The sequence below is a fragment of the Phasianus colchicus genome, chromosome 2, assembly GCF_987193195.1.
Source record: "Phasianus colchicus chromosome 2, bPhaCol1.hap1.1, whole genome shotgun sequence".
Taxonomy (NCBI): Eukaryota; Metazoa; Chordata; class Aves; order Galliformes; family Phasianidae; genus Phasianus; species Phasianus colchicus.
The window spans coordinates 55,355,948-55,376,242 of record NC_143437.1 but is presented as its reverse complement, the minus strand read 5'-3'; the positions used below and the strand labels follow the sequence as shown (position 1 = coordinate 55,376,242).

General features: G+C 38.0%; 1 protein-coding gene across 7 annotated transcripts in view; it reads right to left on the bottom strand.

Annotated features, from left to right (window-relative positions):
- AHI1 (Abelson helper integration site 1) overlaps window positions 1-19,733 on the bottom strand; it is a 91,114-nt gene extending 71,381 nt beyond the window's left edge. For 3 of the 7 annotated variants that reach the window (XM_090135756.1, XM_031610786.2, XM_031610799.2), the window contains exons 1-10: window positions 19,532-19,733; window positions 15,141-15,274; window positions 14,171-14,292; window positions 7,805-8,415; window positions 7,395-7,552; window positions 6,173-6,383; window positions 5,217-5,409; window positions 3,199-3,294; window positions 1,131-1,316; window positions 404-559 (exon numbers count right to left, since the gene is read on the bottom strand). In XM_090135756.1, the coding sequence (XP_089991882.1) occupies window positions 404-559; window positions 1,131-1,316; window positions 3,199-3,294; window positions 5,217-5,409; window positions 6,173-6,383; window positions 7,395-7,552; window positions 7,805-8,415; window positions 14,171-14,292; window positions 15,141-15,150 (1,743 nt within the window). In that variant the 5' untranslated portion in view covers window positions 15,151-15,274; window positions 19,532-19,733. The other 4 variants (XM_090135753.1, XM_031610792.2, XM_090135754.1 and 1 more) reach the window with 4 other exon arrangements.
- Between the last annotated feature and the right edge of the window lie 562 nt (window positions 19,734-20,295).

Here is a 20,295-nt window from a genome sequence, read left to right as displayed (position 1 = left end):
CTTTATCATTATAATTAGCAAGCCTTACTGGGAAATAAAGGTTTAGATATGTTGAAGTGTTCTCCTTGAAAGTAGGTGTACAATTTAGCTTAAACTTGAGAACTGTTTTCCTAACTTACTTACTTTCCTTACTTACGTACCTGAATAGCCTTTCAGATTCCTAGAGAATTCTGGAAATAAAAACACTTGACTCTTTTGAGAAAAATAGTTGGGTGAACTATATTGGTTGGAAGCTGTGCCTTCTCTGCTACCTCAGAGAGATCTTTGCGTTTTGTGCTTTTAGTTGTGCTATGAAGCATTAAAACATCAGAAAGAACAAAACACATCATACAGATAAAGCTATTAAGAGGTAGTAAAACTTCAAATTATTTTTTTACTTAAAAAGGAAAATAAAACACCTCACCTGTCCAGGCAGCCTTGACCACTTTAGCTGGTCTTTTTTCTCCTCTGGAGAACTGACTTCACGTGATTTTTTAGATCCCTCCCCATTGACCTCACACAGTGTTGCACTACTTTGTTCCTGTTGAACGGCCACCATAGAATGGAAAGAAGGGGCAACCTTAAGGCAAAAAAACTAATTATTAGGGAAAAAGTTCAGAAAATAAACAGCGTCATATCTGAAAAGATTTAAAAGTACTTTTAACTTCAAGTGCGTTTTTTTTTTTTTTTTTTTACAGATGAAAAACAAAGAGACTGGAAAGAGTCTCATACATATGAGACTCTCTCAAATATTAAGAAATTTATTATAATAAGTGACTTACTGTTTCTCTCACTTACAGAATTTACACATTTGCATGAGTCCAGTGACTTAAAACATCATTCCTCCTAATGAGAAAGAATATCTTTTTTCCAGAAAGTACCCTGGATAATCTGTCAGTGGCAGAATATGCAATGCTACAAATGGAAGAAAGTGTCTATTTTTCCAAAGATAGCCACAAAGCACTGAGTTTGGAACGGATATCTTAAGATGCAAAGTTGTTATTATAGCTAGTTATGTACTATTTTACATTCTACACACAAGACTAGCATTTATATACATGCACACATACATATGACACACACACTGAAGCTATTTATACAGATTTTTCTGTAGGAGCCTAGTATCAGTAAATATATAAAATTTAACTTACATGATCTGGCAATTTTATGCCTCTTACAGTAACATATAAAGTTGATGGGTAACGATTTCTAGGACATTTTGCCCACCAGTCATAAACTTCAACAACGTCTGAATGTGACCTGGTCTTTGAAGGTGGGTAATACAATTGCAGACGGAGTTTTCCATCAACGTTTAGAACTCCATTTGCACCAACAAGCTGTGAAAGTGAGTAAAAAGAGAAGTGCATAATGTTGTAATGCTATAATGTGATTGAAAACACGGCAATGACAGTGGGATAGCAGAGTCCCAGGCACAGTAAGTGAGGATAAGCTCAAGTACAGCAGCCGTAGATGCAGAAACAATGGTTTTTTTTAAAAAAAAAAAGCTGCTCACCTTTGGAAGGACTCAGGTAAGCAGGGATCTCCAGCAAGATACCCCTGCCTCCACTGCCAACCCTTAAAAGAACCTTGGAGGGAATGGATCCTGGCTCCACCCCTTCAAGTCACTCAGGTGTATTGCATACACCGGAGCTCCCCTAGGTTGGCATTACCTTCCCACCAGGTGCTCAATCACTGGTTCAGGCCATGACTTAGCATATCCACTACAAATGTTTACACAAAACTAACAAAAATCTTTCATTATTTCTATTATTATAAATAAATGTAGCATAAATTCTGAAATCCACTTCCCTCTGGCGAAGATTGCTATTCCTAAAAGTGGTAACGAAATAATTAAATACCTTCATCATGAAATCATGTAGATTAACACTTAGATGGTAGTCTAGATCTTAGAGTACATTTCACAAGCACAACAGTGATATCTTGCAGACGGGAAGACCTCCACAGCCTCATTTATTTTTTTTTAAATAACCATTTGCTAGAATCACTAAAATCCTTAATGACTGTAAATCCATAAAAAATCTCTTCTAAATCTGCCTCCTCATCCACACTTGGGTTGTTAGATTTAGGGTAGTATGTTTAAGTTGCAGTTGGGCTTGATAATCTTAGAAGTCTTTTCCAACCTGTGCAATTCTGTGATTCTACGATAACTTTGATTTCTAGAGCTCAGGGCATTAGTAAGACAGACTCAGAGCAGAAGATATAGGAAAACTTTTCAAACTTCAGAGGAAATTGATGTAAATAGAGTAAGAAAAGTAAATTGCTATTCCTCTCTGAACATTAAGTCATACTGTCAAAAGAAGTCAGAAGTTAATACTGTTTTTCATTCTGTGTATCTACTGCCATTAATAATGATCATCACTTATCTAAACACTTCTACACTGGTTGACAGATGAAAGGATAACGCAGACAGATGCAACAGTAATGAAGAACAGGTCATAGTTTTATTTGTATTTATGAGCTTGAAATCCATCCTTCCTTTTGTTCAGGAGCACAGCTCTAGCTGTATGCACACCCAGGCAGGGGATTCTGATTCCTGTAGAATCATCTTGGGATGAGATAAGAATCATTACAGAATGATCAGGAGGATCCCTGTGCTTTCCCGTAAGCTTGCAGTCCATTTATCTTCTCCTGTATGTCTCATGTTACGGACTGCTTCACGGTTGTCAAAATTTATCATCCACAGAGATAGTTAAAAACAAACAACCCTGAAGCAGGTTAAAACATAAGAACCTTGTTAGATCTGAAAAGACCAAACGAAGACACTTGAGTTTCCTCTACCTAGAGTTAAAAAAGTGTGACATGCAGGCTCTATCTCACTGCTGCAGCATCTCAAGCTCCACAATTAAAAATGGTAGTCATTTTATTATCAGGCTAGGGAGTCTTTCTGAAGACTGGTCAACTGAAAATAGCAAGTTTCTCCTTTCCCTGTGAGAGATAGCCTCCTTCTACTCTTGATGAGCAAATAAAACATGGAAATTATTCCACATTCTATTCCCTCTCAAAAAAATAGTTATTCTTTACTGAATTTCCTGTGAACTTGATCTAGAGAAGAGAGAAGGAAGGATGTGAACAGCCAAGCAGGAAAGGATTAGTTTTTCATCTCCACTGCCTGGATATATTCATTTACCACATACTATTAGTTATTTTATATAATAAAAAAGGTTTCTAATATTTTCTTCTTTAAAATATTTACAATACCTTTAGAAATGCCCAACAGATTTTTCGGGAACCACAGTCCTGAATCTGTGCATCAGAGTTGACTTTCACTTCATCCATACTTAGAAAATCAAGGATCTGCAAGCATTAGTAGGAACATAACTGTACTTTTAGTGACTATATACTTTATGGCAATAAAAAAATAGCGCTGAAAATACACTAGATGTGATTTATTACAGATTTCAGTTTTATAGAATTACAAAAAAAAAGTACTTCTTCCGCACAATGACACAATTAGAAGCAAAAGGACCTTTTGATTTTACCTGATGATTATTTATGATCTGTTTTAAAAAAGAACTGTTTTTTTTTCTTTAAGATCAGGTTTATTTTTTTTCCCCCTTCTTTCTCAATAAAAAACGGAAGAAGATCATGAATAATTTTCATAAATCCTATAGTTCATAAATCATACCTACAAATAACATTCCTAACAGGCAAAACAAGCTGTAAATTAATCTAAATGGAAAAGATCAGTCAAAAAGCTAATTTTCCTTCTTAACTTCATCAGATATGTCTGTAAGAGCCTTCATTTTTCTCATCAGATCAGAATCTTCTCATATATAGCAACTTCTTTAAGTTTATGAAGCATATAAAAAAAAACTTAAAATCATTTTATTTTCTAAGTTATACTTCAAAAACCATGGTGTTCAAACAGCAGGTTTTTGGTGTAGTCATACTTTTGGTTTCACCATCAAGATTCCCATGAAGAATCCTTACACACAACTATAGTTATATCTGTGCTGACTAGAGACTCTTAATTCTAGAGATGTGTTCCTTTACGAGAATCACAGAAAATAAAAAAAACATATGGTGATATCGTATATGTAAGGCATTTGAAATTAGAAAAACAAGGAATAAAGAAATATTTATTGTATTAGCTTTGCAATTTCAGTTAAATACTGCAGAATCTCTCTATGTATACACTTTTTACAATAACTGAAGTACTAAAGCAGAAAATTATATTAAAAACATACCCTACAATTTCTAAAATGTTAACAGAAAACAAGGCAACAGCTTGTTCATTGGTACAACGGAAAAGAAGCGCTGCTGCAAGCAGACTGTCTTTGAGTTTCCAGTACTTAAGCTTCTTTTCATATTTCAAGAATTGCCACCCCAGATACATGCATGGGCTGGGAGAAGAACTCATTGAGAGCAGCCCTGCAGAGAAAGATTTGAGGGCCCTTGTGTATGAAAACCTGGACATGAGTCAGCAGTGTGCTCTTCCAGACTAGGGGGGCCACGAAGATGAGCCGTATTCAGAGGGCTGAAGAACTTTTCCTATGAAGAGAGGCTGAGGGACCTGGGCTTGTTCAGGAGAAGTACTCTACAAAGACCTTACTGTGCTCTTCTTGTACTTAAAGGGGGCTTATAAAAAGATATCTATATTTTAGTCTCATAGTGACAGGACAAGAAAGAACATTTTTAAACTAAGAAGGAGAGTCAGATTAGATGTTAGACAGAAATTCTTTACTGAGAGGATGGTGAGGTAATGGCACAGGCTGCCCAGAGAAGCTGTGGGTGCCCCATCCCTGAAGGCATTCAAGGCAGGTTGAACGGGGCTCTGGGTAACCTGATCTGGTGGATGACAACCCTGCCCACAAGGTTGTCAAGTGGGTTGAAAATCTAACATTCCTTCTAACTCAAGCCATTCTATGTTTTAAAGATGAATGTGGAAAAGAAAGTATTATCTTTTTTATGTGGTATCATCCCTCCAGATTTGGAGTGATCTGAATGAGCTTTTGAACATTGAATTTGTTAACTGAGTTCATAAGAAAGCTTGATTCTTCTTACAGATCAGGGGTTTTTTGGCTTTTAAATAAGTGATGTTAACAATCACCAATACTACTTTGTGAAACCTCCACTTAATGCTATATATATTAAAGCTTACCTTGTAATTCAATATAACTGAAATAAAACACTTGAATAAGTCATATATACACTCTTGAATAAACACAAACTTTACAAGATCATAACAATCAAAACATTGAAATATTTTATCTTACCTCAAAAAACAGAATTACTTGAGGGCTTTCTTCAGTATTTTGAATAAAATAATTAAAGCGCTCATTAAATATGACTTGTTCTTCCCATTCTGGGACTGTTGATTTAAATTGTCTAAAGTCATACGGCTGCGTCATAATAGGAAGAATGTGGTCGATTTGCTCTTCCTCAGAGTAAGACACAACTTTCCTCTCCCTGTATAAAAATTTACAAAAAGTTATAATTGTTATAATGCCTTAAAACCAAATATCTTAAAAACAAAACTCAAACAAAACAGTAACTTTAATTAACAAAAGCAAGGAAAAATACAAGATAACATTTGATTTTAGGAAAAAAAAAAAACACACAACGGTTAAAGCAATTGGCAATGTACATAGAAATGTGGCACAGTGAATTTAAAAATTCTAACAGTCATGCTACTTTGACCAAATCTATGCATAATGATTCTGATAGAGTCTATGGCATAAAAAGTGTTAGAATTTGGTTTTCAGGATAATTATAGATAATAACCGTGAAAGGAAGTAACGAAAGTGATTAGAAAAATGTAAAGAACTGAACTTCACTTAAAGATTTTAGAAGTTATTTTATGAAAGTGAAAAGGCAAATGCTGCTTACGCCACAAGAGTTGTGTGTGCTTACTTGGCATCTGAGCCAAGAAAATTTGAGAAATTGCCTCTCAGGAAAGAATACAGAATAAACAGTGCAGTAAACATGCAGACCTTAAAAACAATTAAAAAATAGCACAGATCATTTGAAAGAGTCGAAAAAGAACAAACATCATCCTAATCTACTAGGTATCTAGGTATTAGTATGCATTACCAAAGAATGAGAAGCTGCCAAGAGACCTTACAAGCTTCAAATTCAGTGTTATTTTCACATTCCATTTTATAGGGATAAAAAAAAATACATATTTATAACAATCATAGACAACAGAAACAGTTCACTACACAAAAGTCACCTATGATCCTTCTTGACATATAAGCCACTTTTCTGATCAACGATATGGATTTTAACTACAGGATGAGATACAAGATCAGTTTTAAGTCGATCAGATCGATGGATATAAATTCCCAACACAAGATCATCATCAGAACCAAATTTAGACTGAGTTGAAATTTCTGAAGTCCTCATTTCCTCATCATTTTCTGTAGTAACGCCTGTGTTATCTTCTACAAACAGTAAGAAACAAACAAAAAAATACAAAACACAGATTACTGTAGCAGCTTAACAGCAACTTAATGAGTAAAAATATTTCATATTCTCATAACATTCAATGGTAAAGTACTAGTATTTCATATGTTCTTTTTGTACTAGACTAGAATAAAATCATAAAATTTGCAACATTTTAAACATGGTTGAATGCACACAATATATATAAATGCATGTAAACGACTTCTATTAAAAATATTTAAAAGCAGAGGTCTTTCTCTTGATTGACATAAGCTCTTCTCTGCCATAATTACTTAAAATTAATATAGTTCACAAACCTGCCCTGGGCTATGGCCTATAATTTTATTTTTTAAAAACTATATAAGCAACAACTGATGCCTTCTCTAGTGCATTCACCCAGAATCTATCAAACACTGGCTGAAGAACATCCCAATTTAGAACTAACAGTTACTATTAAGCCATGCTTCATAGTTAGCAAAATATGAATTTGTGTTATGCCCCTTTTTAAAAAAATTGCTTCCTATTTTGGACTCTGCAATATTTGAGGAAATTAATTCTCCAATATGACTATGTGCTACCTGAAAAAGTATTTCTCATGTTTGAACTGAGCAACAGGTTAAAACAGTGACAATAGGCCATTAATAAAGTAAGATGTGATTAAATAATCAAAAGGTAATTAGAATATGAAACTAAATAATAATCTATAAAGCTAGTGTATATATATAAAATACTATATTATTCCTAAAATACACTTCTTCACAATTTTAAAACTAACTCCAGTAAACGAATTCTCAAGATTATATGCAGATACACTAAATTAACTTCCTTACAACCGATTATTGGAATTGGAAGCAAAAAAAATACAACTAATTAAAGAAACAGATGCAACTTCAACTCCAGTCTCAGCCACTGTTGTGACAGTACTAGTGGCAAAATATTTAGATAAGAAACAAAAAGAAAAAAACAAAGTGATTTGGATATAGCAGCACACATTCATTTTGCTAGCAGACCTTTTTTGGTTTTCTTTTTAACCTTCTTTGCCTTAGGTTTCTGTTTTTCCATGCTTTTCTCCAGGTTCTGTTCTTCTGATACAAATTCTCTTTCCAATAAACGATTTTCATTGTTACCTTCTGCTGGATGATGCTGCAGCTCAGAAAGGGACATTGCACTGCAATGTAATAGATTACTGTCAACAATTGCATTCTATGACATATGGAAAAATTGTATGGAAGATTCAGAATCTGTAAGTTTAATATTAATGTCAACAGTGTTCTGAAACACTGTTCTGTAACATCTATTTCATAACAGCATTATCCAGTTAGCTCATCACTTAACATATAAATACAAAAACTCCCTGACTATCTTAATATGAAAAACGTTGCTTAAGATTCATACACAAATGGTATACTTATCACAATACCTTGTTTCAGCTTCGCATACAACTGCGACTTCTTTCTTCTTTTTCTTCTTTTTGCCCACTTCATCACTCAATGCAACTTCATCGCTTTGAACAGCAGAGGTAAATTCAGACATCTGTTCTTTAAGTTTCATTCTTATTTTCTTTTTAATTGCATTTACCTCATTCTCAGCCACATGCAACTGATAGGCTTGAATTAGCTCTTCTTCCTCTTCTAATTCAATTGCATTTCTCCCTTCAGTGAAGGAATTTTTAATCTTCCCATCACCTTCTTGATGAGGTATGTCCGTTTGTGATTTACTTTTTGTCTTTTTCTTTGGAAAATCATTAAGCTTTTTTTCAAAACTCTCCAATTTAGCTTCACATAAATTTTCCTCCTCATTAAATTGTTCTTGTAACAATGATTTCTTTTTCTTCTTGTTAGACTTTGTTTGCTTGCTCGCCTCTCCACTAACAACATCGTTATTTATTTTCTCTGTGATTGATGCTTTCTCTCTGAGTTTATTTTTTGTAAATCGGGGACTCTGTTCTTCAGGATTGTACGTGTTGTTTATAATTGCTTCATCATTCCCACTTTCTTTTGTTAGATCGATATTACTTCTGAAAGTGTCAAGCTATAAATGAAAAGAATATGAAATATACTTGTAATAAAATTACATTCTAAGGATGAACATACTACTTCACGTTATTTCTTCAGTAATATTACACAAAGCAAAATCAAGGATCTAATAGCTTTTATGTTTAAAATTAACAAGTGACAGACTGAAATACAACAGATAATACACACTGGAAAAAAAAATGTATTTGGACACTTGACCTTCAGTACAGTTTCACTATGTTTTCAAATGACTCATGCATATCTATCAAATAAGAAACCAGTAAGTCCACCCCAAGTATACTGCGTAAGTATGCTTTACACTATGACAGATGTGAAAACAACATGCAGCATGAAAACAAATATTTTCACCCATTTAAAATGCAAGTTAGAGACAAGCTTCAGGGACCATAAAGATCATGTTGATTGTTAGCCTTTGATAGATCATTACTCCATCAAGCCTTGTACTGAACTTACAAGACAAAATGTTGGTAGCAGGAGGGCTGCAGGAGTGGCCTCTGTGAGCAGAGACCAGCACCACCCTGTGTCAGATCCCAGCCAGATCCAGCTGCTCCAACACAGATCTATCACTGTGAAAGTAAATTTAAAAAAAAAAAAAAAAAAAAAAAAAACAAGCATGTCCAACAGCAACTGGCAGACAGGAGAGAGAAACATGAGAAAAACCTGGCAGACAGGAGTGAGAAACATGAGAAAACCGCCCCGCAGCCTCCAAGGTAGTGCAGAAGGAGGGCAGGAGGTACTCCAGGTGCAGAGCAGCAGCTCCCTGCTGCCTAGGAGAGGCCCACAGAGGAACAGGCTGTCTCCCTACAGCCCCTGGGCACTGCATGGAGCAAATCTCTACATGCAGCCACGGAGGAGCCCATGGTGTAACAGTTGATGAGGCCTGAAGGAGGCACAGCCCACGGAGAGCCCCGCAGGAGCAGCCCAGGCTGGAGCTGCAGCTCATGGAGAGGGACCCACAGTGGGGCAGGAGGGCTGGGGGACCAAAGCTAGAACAGTACCTAAAGGGTGGGCCCCATACTATGGAGTTGTGTTGGGGTAGTGCTTGCAGAGCTGCAGCCTGTGGGAAACACACACAGGATTGGTTCAGAAATGTCATCCCATGGGATGCACCCCGCGCTGGAGTAGAGGCAGAGTGACCATGAAGGAACAGCAGAGATAAGGCATTATGAGATGAGACACATCTTCTTAGTTAGCATTTAGTTCTCAATGCTCTAGTCTGTTATCAATAGGCAATAAATTAATCTTTCAAACTGAGTCCATTTTACCCGTGACAGTAATTTGTGAAAGACTTCCTTGTCCTTATCCATCCCATGAGTTACATTTTCATTGCATCTTTCTCCCCCTTGTGTTGAGGAGGAGACAAGCTATGTGGATCTTGGCTACATAAACAGTGCTAAACCATAACGCAAAAAGAATTCTTTCAGAAACCAAAATCAAAAACCTATTATCTAACCTGCTTGGGTGCTTCCAAAATAACTGTGGTGTGTAAGAATCATTTCCTAAGAGAAACCTGGATTTGGCAAAATCCTGCTTGAAGTATTAACTAGAACCTGTTATTTATTATGCTTACAAATGAAATCATTTGCCCACAAAAATGCAGTCCAGTCACTTAATTATATTTATTTTTCAGAAAAAAAAGACAGCAAACAAAAAACAGAATATCCTCATAATGAGATGAAAAAAGCATCACAAACTTCAGCAAATTCCAAGAACGTTAAAAAAAATACAGCAGACAGCACAAAGCTGTTTTAAGAGAGTTCTTGAAACACAAGTTCCTCAGACACATAGTCTATGTGATCTTAACTTAGGCCATGTTTTCTACACATACAATTTAATTACAAAAAGTAATTAAAACATCACTTGCATCAGACTGGGTGCTGGACAGATAAGAGGACACTGCTAGAAAGATCATCTATCTGAAAAGCAGAACCACAGAAGATCAGCTAAGAGCAACTGTCTATGTAAAACACACTTGATCCAAGTTAGAAAAAGCATCTCATCTGGAAAAGCAGCTCAGAGGACAGTGATGCCTTTGGAGTAACTCCAACATGTCTGGTCCTGATCTCCTCAGCTTAAAGCATAGAACAAACAAGGTGGCTTTTTTCAGGACCGTCACATTAGGATAACCAGGCAGAGGGAGCCACCTGCCCAAGAATAGGTTTGCTTGTGCAGCTGACTTAACAGGAGAGGGTCGGGGGGGGGGGGGGCACAGGCTGGCTAACACGTAAGCCAAGCTCATTTGCCAGCTGTACTCCAGAGCTGACACCCAGCAGTCTCTTTTATAAAAAAGACTTCTCATATGTTTGTGTTTGGAACCTGGAAACACAAACTGTTTTTGCTCATGATATCAAGCATTACATAGGCAACTATGTCTTCCCACAACACAGACAGACCTCAAAAGAATAAGAACCAGCATTTGCCAACTCACTGAAGGGCTGAGCTGGCCACTGACTCTGCTTGCAGTGAGATAGTAAATAAAGAACCTGAAATGAACACACATAATGCAGTCCTGCCTTGAATATAATGCCTTAGTTTTCAATGTATGCTCATCTCAGTATTATCAGCTGGTTAGGCTGTAGTCTAGGAAAGAATTTCTTGACTCAGTCTTGTTTGTCACCTGGTAGAAAACTTTATAGACTTTTTTTTGTTAGTTATATCTTCTTTTCTACAATCTATACTGATGTAGATGTATTAAATCCTTGCTTGATCTGACATTTAGCTCATTCTAATAATTTGTAATAAGAAGTACAACTGGGGAAAAAAATAAGTATAGTGACTGTTAGCTTTGGAAGGGTTAATAGCAAATTCCTTTCCTGACTGTGTCCTAATGGCTTGCTTTTTCAGCCCTGCCTCGAAGCTTCAGAGCCACTGCACCTCTGGCTACTAAGGAGCAAAGTAGATCTTCACCAGGGCAACTGACATCTGTATCTATTTGCATTACAATCCCTTCATTCCTATCAGCTGTGACTTGAAACTCACCCTGCCCTACAGCCATGGCTTCTCCACTTCCAGTCATGCTGCTTCCTTTCTCTCCAGCTAATAGGCAACATAGAATGCAGCAGGCAAGCAGTCTCTTTATCATCACATCTGACACTTAAAAAAAATCACAGCAGCCTTCTGCAGTTCCAAACTCAGGTCTCAAGGAACACTGAACTATGAAGGAAAGGTTTTATTACTTGAAGAAAGACTAGGTCAGTAAGGACAAAAGCAGCAGCCTGAGACATTTCCAGTGGAAACATGCTCTCAGCCATGACCTGTTTCTGATCAAACTTGGGAAACCATTTATGGCAATTATGTGGCACAAAGACAAACATCACTGATGAATTTCACATTACTTAAAGACATCCAAAACTCCGTACAGTTGTTGTATGAAGTGAGCAAAACTGGAAGAGAACCAGACAAATCTCATCATCCCCTTCTCTTGCTTTCTCACAAACATTTATTTCTCAAAAAGAAATGAAAGGCATTTGCTGAATCATTCATAGAAATTCCTACCTAAATGCAGCATGGAAAATATCAATGTGAACTCTTAAATCTTTGACAGACTTTAAGGAAATATTCAAAACTGTCAGTATGAGGTTTCAATACATGCTGTTCTCAATTTTTTTTTTTTTTAGTTTTTTGATTGGTTTAAATTCACAGCTCCACCCACAGTAATACTAAAAATGCTCCTTTACTGGTGTGTATTAGCTTTTGCTTCTGTTCACCATGATTCTACTTCAAGCATTTCTAGCTAACTCCAAAACAGTAGCGTTTTTATATCAGAAACATTTGAACTGAAAACCAACTTAAAAATCAAAGTAAGCATTAGATTTTTATGTGAGTAGTATATAGTTGCATGTGAATATGCAATTGTGTGCTCAAAAACACATCATCCTTAAAATTTACAAATTTTAAAAAAAGATCATATTTCATAGAAGCACAGAATGGCTTGGGTTGGAAGTTATCTTAAAGATCATTTACTCCCATCAGCATCAGAATACTCATACAGTTACATTTGTGCTGCAAAAGATTTCTGTATTATTGTATTAGCAGGGCTTTTACTATCACTTTTGCAGAAGTCTTCTTTCAGAAACTGATGGCAACCTTGCAAGGAGTTGTTAGCTGTGACTACTGGCTTAAGTAATGTAATAGCCAGTAATGCACTGAGCTTCAGTGTAGAACAACCTTCATCCACTGTTTGTATTTCTTTTTCATAGAGAATGATCTTCAGAACAGCAATACCATACTCCTTGGTCTTCTCATGATAACCCTTACAACTAGAACAGGCCCATACTTACAATTGTCTCTCTATCAGGGACTATTTAAGCAATCGAGAGGCACTGTTCAAAATGTAAATATGGCTGAGATGCTCAAAAGGATGTTTTGACATTTAATTTCTTAAGCTGTTACTAGTTGTATTTAACTGTGGCAATGTTTGCATACTATGTTTCAAAACCTGTAATACATAACTCAGCACAGATGCTTGCAGGCCATCTGTGTTTCCCTTCTTTGCTACTGAAGTAAACCTAAAAACAGAATACTCTTGTAGTTACACATGCCAGCAAACCAAGAGGCTTTTTAATATTTTAAACATCACACTGATTCTCTGTATATACTATTGACAACCTAATATATGCTCCAAGGCTCACAAAGTAAAGATACGTATATATGTTATCCATAAATATTAGCTTCAGATGATCAAATGACAGACTTACACTTCTGTATGACAACTTTAAGTTTTATCTATAAGTATATTTAGTAGTCACATAATAAATAACAAATATATGTAAAGATCTGAGGCTATATAAAATAGCATTCCATTGTCTTTAACAAGTTACACAAGAATGAACTTTCACTTCCAACATGTAGAATGGATGCAACTGCAAGATAAAAGATAGACAACATAAAACCTAACAGGAAGAAAATAAGAAAAAAAATAATCAACTTGTCTTTTAAGCAAATTCCTTTCCTTGGAAATTCTAATCATCGTCAATAGCTGGGATTATATAGGACTCAAACACTACATTTCTGTTCAGGAAAAACATTATGATATGAACTCAGAGGAATCTTTCAGGTTCTTTTAATGAGAGATATGCCACAAACAAAGAAGTCATCTAACCATGCAGCCATTTTGATAGAAGCATTCCTAATCTGCAGTTGTAAGTTATGGCATGATCTTTAAAATGGGTGTACTACATAAGTACACATGCAACAACACGGGTAAAGAAACATACTTCAGCACATGCAGAAATATGTTGATTATGGAGATCAAAATGAAAAACATTTCAAGTGTCACTTAATGTTGTTTGTAAATTCCTATATCAGTAATTGATGATGATCTAAGTTCTTATAAGTTCTCAATTCACAGATGTATTACACATCTGTATTACTCTCAAAACCAAATACTGTTATGGCTACGATCCTACATTATTCTATCATTCAGATTCCTACTGACATCAATAGTGAATATAAAAATTGCAACAATTAAAAAAAACATAATGGGAAAAAAGTACTGACAGACTTCAAATGAGTGCACGTACCACTTATTCTTTTCCAAAATTACTTACCAAATAATTCTGACATGCCTCTGAAATAAAACTTCTGGTATGTAAACAATAAATAAAACCCATGTTAAACCGAAAGACATTTAAGCATTTCGTCCAAAGTATTAACTGTATTTCAGCACATTTCATTTCTGAAGTACATTTTCCTGGTCTTTTTCCACTGAGGAAGGCAGCTAACCAAAAGTCGGATGCATCCAAACTTACCACAATATTCTCCTGAGAATGGGACTTCTTTTTCCTTGATTTGTTTTTGTCTGCTAGGCCAGCATGACGTCTGAAGATTTCCTCAAAGCGAACTTTGGTTTTTGCCTTTGCCTCACTTTCAACTGAAAAAAGTAAATTAGACTGATTCAAAAATGACTACTCCTATGAAAGTGCTTTAACATAACAGGAGGCAGTAATTACTTTTATCAGGAAAAAATTTACCAAGAAATGTGTTTAGTATTCAGTTAAGAATTTCCACTGACAGTGTAAACTGCAAGAGGATCACTTGGCAACATGGTACAAACATGGCTGCTATTCACTGACGAGACTGGCACTATTTTTAATCTGTTTCCTGAATAAAGCAGATTTTTTAAACAGCACACACATCAGGATCAGCAAAAGACCTTGGGATAGCCAAAGCAAAGCACAGGCAATTGCCCTCATCATTTATGAACAGTGGTACCCTGATAAAAGAGGTTAACATATTGTCCCCAGGAAAAGGAGCAGCTCTGGGTTCTTACTGAGCCCGAAACAAATCTTCAAGAGGAAGAAGCACCTATGGATCTAAAATCAGCTAATGTTGAGAGCCCCCGCCTTTCTCTGAACCACAATATTGTTATCAGCAGCATTTTGACCCTTGAAGTAGTAGGTGTTCTAGCCCTGCTACTCTGTGCCTAGGTAATGCTTATTTTGTAGCTAAATGATTAAAAATGCAAACCAGCACACCACCAGAAAAGGCTACTGAGTCCTCAGCTAAAGCATATTTACCACTGTAATTAAAATATTTAAAGAAGCAGACAAATTTTAAAAAATAAAATAAAAAAGCAGTACTTTGAAAACCAGATACAATCATGGGCTCAAAACAAAAGCAATGCAGCTTGAAAAATTCATCAACAGAAGACGCTCCTATCACATCTATCTGTTCTATCTATTAAAATACACATTAGAAATTAAACACAAATATTCTTACCTGTTGGCATTTTCAGTCCTCAGTTAAAGGTGGTTCAGCAGAACAGCTGCTTCTTCCTCAGGATTCATCTTTTTTTTTTTTTTTCCAAAGTAATTAACAATTTTAATTAACACAACTGGTCCATGGACTTGAAGCTACAAATTGAATGCATCAAGTATGAGTAAGGGTCTTTCAGACAGTCTAGAAATAAGTATTTCTCTAAATTACAAGTTCTCTGCTGTCAAACATCAGCACCTAATTCAGCATCTAATACTTGTTATTTCAAAGCAAAAAATAAAAAGCTATAGCAAGCTAAATAGATATTTTTCTGAATAGCCAAGTATTTCAGCAGTGCAGTCCTCAAAGAACAAGCACTCCTACTGTACACTTCATTTATATGAAGTCATTTATACTGAAACTTCCCTAATCAGATTCCTATCTGATAGCATCTTAAAGAAGTCCCATTTTAGCCAACTGATAGCCTACAATGAAAAAGATTCACAGTTGTCAGCAAATCTGACTTCAGTGCAGTTCTACAAATGCTTTATGTAAACATAAATTTTTATATTTTGTATGAAGAAGACAAAGAATTACATGAAACCTTCCTGTAAAGAAAAAATGTTATGCCCTCCTGGTTGTGGAGAAAAGCTTGAAAATGCAATACAAAGCTGGAAGGCAAATAAAAATATTACACATATTTATCTCTTCATCAAGAAAAATGACAATGTTGTAGGGGAACTGCTAGGTCAGTTGAACTGGTGTTGGAGCACCTGATGAAGGGATGGCTGGCCCAGGGGGCACAGCTAAATTGTTTGCACCTATGTCCCCTACCTGACCAGAAAGGCTGGATCCAGGGTTGAGCTGCCCTGGGCTAATGTAAGGGCCAGCCACTGTAGGGAGGATCTCTCTTAGACTTTTTCCTAAGGAGGAGTGCTGCATAGCCGGAGAGCCCCTTCAGTAGTTAGGTGAGTTCAGCTCTTCCGAGATTATTGGTCTACCTGTGAATATTTTGCTTGGTATTGCCAAGAACACATCAGAAGCAATTCTACTTCCTTGTAATCATAATAGCTGTATAATAAAAAAAAAAAGAAATTAAAAAAAAGCTGTTTTGTAAACAGTGGAATTAATGAAACCTACCTTCCTATGACCTACAAACGCATTGTGTTTCCCTTGGCCTTCTATGCAATACACTATCATCCCTACCTACCTTTCCAATAGCATGTCAGGCAAGAACTCCAAATTCTTCCTACATAACAGCCTGTGTTAGACACTACTCACACACTCACAGGACCTAGAATACAACAGTCCTAGTAAATTAAGATGTACTAGTAAATTTTACTAAGCTATACTCATTAATTCTCCCTGGAACAGCTTCAGTCCAAACCATCTAGCAGTCTCCTGAACAGTACTTGTATACAGATTAGGAGTTGGTGCAAATTATGTGCCTGAGCATCTGCACTATCGTAGCCTCAGGTTCCTCCTGTCTCTTTCAGTGTTATTTGCTTCTTCTTTAACCCCCACTGGTACAAGCTATCAATTACTTAGAGTAGCTTGGTCTGATAACTGACAAAACCAAACCAAATTAAGAAACAAACAAGCAAACAAAAATAGGCAAAGTGTATAGTTGGTTTGAGGTTAAATAAGTGCTGTTTAGTCAGTTGGCAAATGTTGTTAGTTTTATGTACTAAGCATCCAACAATGTAAGAACGTCTGAAATGCCCAAGGATGACCAAAGTGACTCCACAGGAAATGATCTATTCTGTAGTATGCTTCATCCTTTCACCCACCAGGGTACAAATATTTTCCCTTACTAAAAATGTTTCTACTTGTAGAGCAAAGCTTTATCAGCACAGTTAAACAGTGACTGTTCAAAGTAACACAAATGCCTTATTCTTACAGGGAATGAAAACAGAAAACTCTACTGAAAGTACATTTGCTTTTGAAATTTATACTGTTAAACAAAACATGTCCATTTTAAAAGTATAGTTCATCATAAACTAGGAAAACACTCATAATTTGAAGGAGTAGAAAACAATACAATGATAAAACTTAGCATAGTAACACTGGGATCACTCACTGCGAGTGGCAGGAATGTGTAAGATTCTCTTACGATTAGTTTACTGATTTCAACCACCTCTCCAAAAATATAATTATAAAGATCAAATGAAATGATAAAGCGTACTTCACAAGAACAAAAAAGTACAAGATGACATAGAGCAAAGCAGTGCAGTAAGTAAAGTACAAACCTACTTCAAGTACGGACACAACAACAAGAAAACCTGCAGGCAAATTAATTTTGCAGATACTTTTCCTCATAATGGAACAAATACCTTTCCCAAGGCCAGGCTCATCTTACGTGACCAGTAGTCTCTGTGAAATGCATAGGTTTGCCAAATTCACCAGGGACTGCATCATTTTCCATTTACCTCTGAGCTTTCAGAAAAAAAAGTATCTATCATCTTATCTCAATAAAATTGAGATTAAATTCTATAATGATAGTGCTTTTCTTTCATACACATTTCTAGTTTAGAACTACATGACATCTGACGGTTAAAGCAACTATTAGAGTGGTGTAAATATAGATCATTAATCAACAGGGATAAGAACTGTTTATATAACATCACCTTAAAATAGGAGAGATTTAACCTTACATTAGAGATCAACAACCACAAGACCCCAGAATGGCCCAGGTTGGAAGGGACCTCAAGGATCATGAATCTCCAACCCCTCTGCCACATGCAGGGCCACCAATCTCCCCATTTAATACTAGACCAGGCTGCCCAGGGTCCCATCCAATCTGGCCTTGCACACCTCCAGGGACAGGGCATCCACAACCTCTCTAGGCAGCCTGTTCCAGCACCTCACCACTATCTCTGTAAAGAACTTCCTCCTGACACCCAACCTAAAATAAACTCACTGAGATTAATCTGGTAAATGTACTGTTGCCTGACCAGATTTAATCTTTTCCATGTTAATTAACATAAGGCAATCCAGAAACAACAAAAATGCTTATCTGGGAACAGAAGTCTATTCCAGCCATCAGGAATAACCAGGAAAAATAAATCATGAAATCTTTCAAGAACCAATGGAGACCTTCCAGAAAAAGCAACTTGCTCTTCTCTAATATTTCACAGAATCACAGAATTGCCAGGGTTGGAAGGTACCTCAAGGATCATGAATCTCCAACCCCCCTGCCACACGCAGGGCCACCAACCATTCCACCTAATGCTAGACCAGACTGCCCAGTGCCCCATCCAATCTGGCCTTGAATACCTCCAGGGACTGATTCTGCATCAATTTCTGTTCTTTTCACATTTGCAGTACAGTGAGTTGCTATATTCTGCATCTACAACATGGGTATTCTCAATATAAAACGTCACACTACCCTGGAAAAATGTTTTTATTAATAAATGAATGACAAACTCAAAAGCAACCTATATTATAATCACTGGAATTTGTATAAGTTGTACTATAGAATGGGAATTCAGAAGTCTTCCAGCAGCTCTTTGTTTATATCTCAACCCTTAGATGAGGTCAGTCATCTCACAGCAGGAGATCTTGGATTTTACCAGTAGGTTTCTCAATCAGGTATCTCTAGGGACCACTACCTCTAGATACACATAAAAGCTTTAATGCAGAATTATACAGGAAAATAATACTGAGTCAAATCTGTTCATTTTTACTAATCATAAATGTGAGTTCACAAAGCAGGGGCATCATTCCCAAAAAATCAGTATTTAAGTCAAGAAAGCTGACAGCCAACTTTATTAATGCCATGCAAGTATCCACGAACTTGCCTGTCACAACAGCCTATGAGAGCTGCACGGACATGCCTGCAAACACCCTGTGTTCACACTACCTCGAGAGGATATTTTTAAAAGAACCACAGAATGGCTGGATAAGAAGGGATGTCAAAGCCCACTCAGCCCCAACCCCTGCCATGGGCAGGGCTGCCCTCACCAGCTCAGGCTGCCCAGCGCCCCATCCAGCCTGGCCTTGAGCACCTCCAGGGATGGAACAAAATGCTCTCTGTTTCGCTTCGCACGGAGCAGTGGCGGCAGCGAGAGGGACACAAACCATCACTGCCCGCGGCACACAAGGCTAACCGAGGGGCTGAACCTAGGGCTGCTCAGCCTGTAGGAGGCTCAGCCACCACCGGCGTGTCCCCCCGAGCCCAGAGGCCCGCCCGTCAGCTCCACGCCGCCAGCCCTCCGAGCACCGCCCGTGCGCACCAACGACTGCGTCACAGCGCGCTCCGCATCCACCGCCGACCCCCGACCGCCAACGGGAGCCGGGAGAGACAGCAGCGGGCTGGAGGCGGATTCCAATCTGCCCGCCTCCGGACCCCAGCCGTCCGCTGCTTGTCGCGGCCCCGCTTTCCCGCCCGCCCGCGGCGCGACGACATCACTCACATCGGGCCCGTCCGCCTCGGCGGCGCCTCACCGTCTCCCCCGCCAGTGTGCTCTCCCTTACGCAGCGCTCCCCCCTCCGCAACGCCGCCCAGGTGGTTTGGCCGAAAACAATCCCCGCTGCCAGGGAAACCGCGCGTCTGGCGCATGCGCGCGGAGGGGGGGGAGCGCTGGGTCTCGCTGGGGCGGAACGTGCTCGCGGGTCTTCCCGCCGGCAAGGAGCGCATGCGCAAAGTGTTGTCCGCATGTGGATGCGGTTGTTTGCGTAGTGGGAGCGGGCGGCCTGGCGGGTGTTTGTGCGCATGTGGGGCGGTGCTTTGCCGGTCTCGGTGGTGCTGGTGGCTCCCGCGCGCCTTAGTGCCCGGAGGTGGCGGGAGCTGCCCGCCGGCGGGACTCCTGGCGGCGCGGTGGCCGTGTGCCAATGGGTACAGCCTAGAGGCGGGCTAACGTGAAGGATTCTGCAGTCGTGACGTTCACAGTTCCCAAGGGAACCGTCCCTAGCATTCTGTCAGAAGAATGTAGCTCCTGAAATTGTTTACTTATATCTGAAGTACCAGTGGCAGACGCTTTCTTTTTCCAGTAGTTGCTTGCCCTCCCCAATCTGAAATGCATGTGTGCACCTAAGTGATAGGTAGGGAATGAAGTATCACAACTATTGCATTCGGAATAAACATATAGAACTTGTAAGCCAATTAGAATTAACTAGAATTACTCCGGAGTTAACATTTCTGTAGAGATCACTCCCAGGTTTACACGTATTTTTTTGT